Source organism: Neomonachus schauinslandi, chromosome 8, assembly GCF_002201575.2.
Source record: "Neomonachus schauinslandi chromosome 8, ASM220157v2, whole genome shotgun sequence".
NCBI classification, from domain to species: Eukaryota; Metazoa; Chordata; class Mammalia; order Carnivora; family Phocidae; genus Neomonachus; species Neomonachus schauinslandi.
In genome coordinates, this window is record NC_058410.1 from 13,538,025 (window position 1) to 13,544,508 (window position 6,484).

Sequence of the window (6,484 nt, forward strand, 5' to 3'; positions counted from 1 at the left end):
CACCCCTCATATTTTTAAGTTAAGAAAACCAAAGACACTGAGAGGTGAAATAATTTGTTTAAAATGACTGACCATGTTGCAATGGACCTGGGAATTGGCCCCTGGCCTCCTGATCTGAATACAGGCTCTTTCTTTACCCCTTGTCTACACATTATTCTATGCAAATTGATCAACATACTCTTTGCATCAATTTTATTTTCATACTTCCACAACTGTCTCTACTGTGGGGAAATTCATGAAGGTTTTTAATAGCTCCCTCTCTTTATCATACTATCATGGTAAAAGGGCCAACATATTGTCTTTTTATCAAATAGTATGGAGGGATGGATCATCACATATGACGATGGATAGAGGTAGCATTGTTAAAAACAAGTGTGTGTTGTTGTTTTTTTAATTTTATTATGTTATGTTAATCACCATACATTACATCATTAGTTTTTGATGTAGTGTTCCATGATTCATTGTTTGCATATAAAGTGTGTGTTTTAAAAATATCTTGCAACATCAATTTGGAAAGCATTGTCTTGTTTTTTTTTTTAAAAAAAGGTTTCAGTGAATAAATATTATCAATTTAAAGTTAGTTGTAGATAACCTTATAATTCTTTATTTTCAGGTGCCTTCTTTGCATTGGTAATTTTCTAGTTTTTCTTAGATCTGCATTTTCTCCAATCATTTCTTGGCCTCCAGGCTTGATTTAATTTTCCTTCTAGTTTTGTAGAAGCAATGCATATAGATTCTAGAGACAAATGCATGGATTAAAATCCTGTCTCTCTTAGTAACTAGCTGTAAAAAGTTGGGAAAAATCACCAAATTATTTTAAGTTTGTTTCCCCGTTTGATAAATGTAGGTAATGTTAGTGCCTACCTCATGAGGTAATTGTCAGCATTATATGAATTATTCCATTTAAAACTATATACTATTTAATAACTCTTTCATAAACGTAAACTATCAATATCAATGTTACACAACTCTCTATGAATATGGAGAATGACAGTTGTGATTTTTCTTAACAAAACCATGTGACAATACAATATAGCCATTTTTCTTACTTCCCCTTTTAAAATATATATTTAAAAATAAATGGCATTGAAAACCAATTTGAACCAAAATCCCTGCTAAATATTGCCTCTAAAAAAATCACAAATCTTATGAATGTAAAGTTATTAAAAAGGCTTCCTAAATGAGATTAAAAATAAGAATGCGATGATTGATTACATTCATAAAGATGACAAATGGTTTCATTTTAACTAGAAAATGTGACACTTCATTAGTCCACAGTAATGTGGTCAAATGACTTTCCTTAGTTGGGGAAATATACAGGCTAGAGGAGTGATAAATGGATGCTTTTTAAATGCAAGTAGTTCAGAAACTTTAACTTGCATGGAAAAATAAAAACAGTATGATTCAGAGAAATGACTCAGAAGAACCTGAAGATAACTTTCACTTTTTGTACCAAATGAAAAAATGCTGTTCTTTGCGAGGATCTCTGTTGATGTATTATACCTGCACATTGAATGCATAATGAAATAAATTATCCCTTACTTATTAAATACAGTATTCCTATTTGAATATTTTAATACAAAACCTTCTTTTTCTTTTAAAGATTTTATTTATTTGAGAGAGAGAGAGAGAAACAGCATGAGAGGGGAGAGGGTCAGGGGGAGAAGCAGGCTCCCCAATGAACTGGGAGCCCGATGTGGGACTCGATCCCAGGACTCCGGGATCATGACCTGAGCTGAAGACAGTCGCTTAACCAACTAAGCCACCCAGGAGCCCCTAATACAAAATCTTCTCATCTGTACATAGAGGGCTGTTCAGGACTGGGGAGTATCAATGCATGAGTTCAGTGGTGAGGGCTCACTGCGAATTACTGTCTCCTGGAGCTCTCCGTGTCTTGGCAATTGAGGAAGGGAAGGGAACCCCCAGTGTTTTTGAGTACCTCTTCTCTAACACCAATGCAAGAGAATAGAGAATAGACTCTCCTACTGAGGATTGGGTAGAGTACTGGCTAGGGTATGAGGTGTAGGAAAGGCCTTTTCTCTCTGGAGCATCCCCCTTTAAATATTGGCCATTGCCCTAAATATGTGCAGCTCTGCATGCCTCTCTCTGGGCTAGAAAATCATATTTCTTCTGCCTTGAATTTTCTGCAGACTAGGTCCATGAGGACAAGAAGGAATCTGAGTCATTTCAAATTTGGCATTAAAGATGCTACTTTTCCAGGATTTAGATACATTTTTTTTTATTTCCATTAAATGCCCCCCCTCAGAAAAAGTGGCTTGGAACATGGTTATTTATTTATTTATTTATTTATTTTTTTTTTTTTTAGGTACTGTAACTTTATAAAGGCTTGCCTAAATCAAGAAGCAGCACACACACACCTAATTTATGCGAACTAAAAATGTATATAAACAGCACAATACTGTGATACTGGATCATGATACATTACCTGTACACATAACTACTACTGTTATTAATAAACCTTTGGGACACTCAGTTTTATGCCCAACAAGACATCAGTGAAGTCTTTAAAATCTTCTCTTTCTGCTGTATGGGAGGGTATTTCTAGACACTAATTTTCCCATCTAATATTCGAATATAGGAAACTGATTCCACAAGGTGCTTTAATTGATGAGACCTCAAGTGCTGTTTTCTCTCTTGAATTTTTGGACAGTAAACAGTCCATGGGGACCACACACAAATACTATGACAGAAGAGTTGTTACATTAAGTCTTTTGATGGGACTTGAGTGGTGACGAAGCTTTATGACATGCTCGAGCAACGCACTGAAGGGGATCCCATCTGAGTTAATACTTTGTCCAACCACTGTAGAGGTCCATTCAGATGAAGCTCAATCCAGCAAGGAGTGCTCGTTACCGTCTGCCTTCGGTATTCTGCTCCCCACCCTTTCACAAAACTCATTCTTATGGTGCACATTCTAGTTAGCTGATACACGGCTTCAAAACCCTGATTAACAGACTGAGCCAGAAGAGCAGCAAATTCCTGGTTGTTGAAGATCTTCAGATTACAGCCTGGTGGAATTTTACACACTGTTGCGGGGTGCCACCCGTATCTCTGATTGCAGTTGGGGCTCTGCACAAAGATTGCACTATCACTTAGACACTCAGCAAAAACTTCTCCACCTATGTAATATAAGCGCACTCCTCTCCCTATATGTCTTCTTGTCATTTCTACAGTCGCATTTCGGTTGACGTTGGAGAGCAACCCTAGGCAGAACCTCTCTGAATTGGATGGATCTGTGAAACCGTCTACAGTGAGTGAGGGCTGTGACGCGTGGAAGGTCTCGCCGACCCTCTGGTTTAATTCATAGTATGCTATTGAACACCAAAATGCAGGTTCTGAGTAAGTAACTGGCTGCAAATCCAAACTATGATTAACGGGGGAAAGAGTAGTAGGAGATAGTTCTGCTGGAGATCCTGTATCCATACTTTGGTTCAACTGCTGATCACTTGTTTCTCCATCCTCACTGATATATCCAGGAGGTGGCGTTTCTGGGATGTAATTACTCTGTGGCTCGATGCCCGCTGGGAAATTAGTGTTTTCTGGGATGGAGTGGGTATAATCGTCCAGAGGAGGCAGTTCTGTCAGGATCTCAGTATGCCGCGGCACTAGTACTGGAGGCAGAACTGGTGTCTCAACTCTCTGGTAGTGGTAAGGGTTTACACATACTTCATCCTTTTTAAGATTAAAAGCATATTCGCAGTTTTCGATCGCTTTGAGCTCATGGTGACTGTGAAGGTCAGGCCAGCGCCACAATCGGCAATATATGACGTGTGGCAGTCCTTTTCGATGAGACACTTGTAGACGGCCATCCAGAGACCTGGTTTGTTCAGAGAAGCTGTAAAGGCCTGTTGTATCCCACTGATCTATCGTATTTGGTGTACTCAGTCCCCAAATTTCAGAGCAAGTGCTTGGTATGGTGACACATTTAGTATTACAATTTTGAGTGGTGATGGCTTTCTCAAGCTCATCTAATCGTCCTGTTTTCTTTAGCTTCTTCACCAAACTTTTAACTGCTTTCTCACACCACTTTTCTTCTTGTCCGTTCTGCTCTCCTCCGCCTGCTCCTCCAGACCCACCAGCTGATTTCTTCCATCCCAGCAGCCTTTTCACAACCGGTGGAGTGAATGGCAAGATGGACGACATGCTCTTACCAAAGGCCGCAACCCGCAATGAGAGAAGACGTTCCTCTACCTAACCTGCACCGAGGCTCCGGGTCCTGCCCCGTCAGAGCTGGGGGTCCGGGACCTTTTGTTCCTTCCTCTTCCGAATGGGATGAGGGGCTCCGGGCAGCTCTATCGGCGCTCGCTGGCTGCTGGCTGGGAGCTGCTCCGCCGCCGCCGCGGCCGCGCGGTAGACCCGCCTCCCACCCCGGGCCGCGAGCCCCGCCGATTCGCCGGCGCAGCCCCGGGGCTGGCACCCTGCCGCCCGCTGATTGGCGCCCCCGGCCGCCCGTTAGGGCGCGAGGCACGCCGGCCGAGCGCAGCGCTCGGCGCGCACGGAAGACAGGGCGAGCGGAGGAGGGAAGAAGGAGGCCAAGCGCCCGGGGGGGAACATGGTTATTTAATCATTAATGCTCAATACGGTGGAATAGCTACAGGTCAGATGGAGACATCTTTCACCATATATTTTATTCGGTTCACACTGTTATGAAACCAGAACAAAGAAAATTCGATTTCTAGCAATCTTTTGCAGTACTATTTTCTGGTAGTCATTAGACAGCTTGTCAAACTAGAAAGCAACAAAGCTATAATCAACAATAATAGACAACAAGCAATCAGACAGCAGATATTTTATGGACTGAGCCAGGTCATTTCCTAATGTTATGGCTGATCTTGAGAGAAACAGGGCAAGCATAAGCCAGAGGCCAACTGAAGGGTAAGGAGAGAGAGTTGTCATTAAGCTAGCCAAAAACACACTTTTCTAATTAAAGAAACACTGTGGAGATGAACATGATCTGCAAGGGATTCAAGGAATTTATACAAGGTGGGGATAGTTTTAAATGAACAAATTTTACATGATTGGATGCTACACGGACCTTCTGTAAAATTCCTTGTAGAAGAATTTCAGAGCGTGGGTCATACCCCATTTGTTACCTTGGCTCTCAGCTTCATTCCCACCGTCCTATGGTCTTCTTCGTGTCTTGGGAATATCAGCAGTGACTGCGGGCTCCAGTAGCACTGGGATGGTTTCCCAAGAGCAGAAGCCAGAGGGCAAACTCCTGGTGGTTTGTTGCTGTGCAATTCAGTGGCAGTGGATGCCCAAGATAAACTCTTCACATAGTGGTAACAGATGCATGAGAACACAGGCAAAACTAGAATTGCTTAGCTTTGTTTAGAACTGGAATGCCAGCAAAAGTGTCTTGTTCCTTTGTCTCAGTACAGGTAATCTGACTGAGCCCAAAGTCAAGAAGGAGGGAAATCTATGCTAGTCCTTCAGTGTGGGGAACTGCAAAGTTACATGGCAAAAGTCATCAAGGATTGGGGCCAATAATGCATACTCTGCCCCCATACTCTGTGTGCTCCTGATTCGATGATACCTGACATTGCACGCAAATGTCAGAAACATCTTATCATGATCCTCTGGCTTGAGGGGTACAGAGCGCTGTTTTTCACCTTTTCTGTTTCTTTAGGGAAAACAGCAAGGAAAAGAAGTGAATATTCTGAACGGGGAAATTGTACCTGAACAAGGGAACTGTAAATGTTAACATTTAATCAGGGAACAACAGATAAACCCTGTGAAATCTAAATTGTTGCACACTCAGAATTATTTTTGATGCTAAATATACACACAATGTTAAGAAAAACTGATTTCTGTAGCTATCATACTTGTAGGAAGTAGTGATACCTATCAAACTTTTTTTCTTCACTTACATGTACCATGATAAAAAATACATCAGGATATGAAAATATTTGCAATAACATTAGTTTCTGTTTTATTTTCCAAAAAGGCAGTCTAAAATATCAAGGATGATATCTGTATTTTTACAGCAATGAGAAAAGACCATCATCCTGAGAAGAAGCTTACATAAAAATCAGGGCTCAAAGACCCTAGATAATGGGGGGGAAAAAAGGTAAATTTCTGCAAAAAAGGCATGAAAGAGCTATGAAAATCTTCAAAGGGACAGGATTTTATCTTATGCCAAAAGCATATCGTAGAAAAAAATACAATAAATTTCAGGGTTTTATAATTTTGCTTCTATTCAATAAAGATTGTGGCTGTATTTTTTCTTTCTGCTATTTCAACTATTCAAGAAATTACAGAAGAAGGTCTTGTAACTCTTGGGACTGGGGACAACTGCAAGAGGAAAAAGAAATGTAAAAGTCTAGAAGGTATTTCTCTCATTTCATATCTTGAAATCTGTACCAGTGAGCTAGAAGTACTCGACACATGTGAATACAGCCCAAATGGAGTGGCTCAGAGGACGGGGGATAAATCAGTTGATTAGAAATATCTCCAGAGCCAC

The 6,484-nt window shown here is 40.9% G+C and overlaps 1 protein-coding gene across 3 annotated transcripts; it reads right to left on the minus strand.

The window, feature by feature from the left end:
• Positions 1 to 2,326: 2,326 nt before the first annotated feature.
• On the minus strand, positions 2,327 to 4,514 carry LOC110583310 (mothers against decapentaplegic homolog 2). Of its 3 annotated transcripts, none has more exons than XM_044917376.1 (2): positions 3,933 to 4,514; positions 2,327 to 3,842 (listed from the first exon to the last, which is right to left on the minus strand). In XM_044917376.1, the coding sequence occupies exons 1-2, from the start codon at positions 4,162 to 4,164 to the stop codon at positions 2,761 to 2,763; spliced, it is 1,314 nt and encodes a 437-aa protein (XP_044773311.1). In that variant the 5' UTR covers positions 4,165 to 4,514; the 3' UTR covers positions 2,327 to 2,760. The 3 variants fall into 3 exon arrangements, with proteins under 3 accessions (XP_044773311.1, XP_021549034.1, XP_021549033.1); XM_021693359.1 differs by having other exon boundaries at positions 2,327 to 3,332; positions 3,381 to 4,514; XM_021693358.1 differs by having other exon boundaries at positions 2,327 to 4,514.
• Positions 4,515 to 6,484: the final 1,970 nt, after the last annotated feature.

What these genes read in the sequence shown, in the direction of transcription:
- LOC110583310 (XM_021693358.1), bottom strand. Translation starts at nt 4,164, where the DNA reads ATGTCGTCCATCTTGCCATTCACTCCACCGGTTGTGAAAAGGCTGCTG.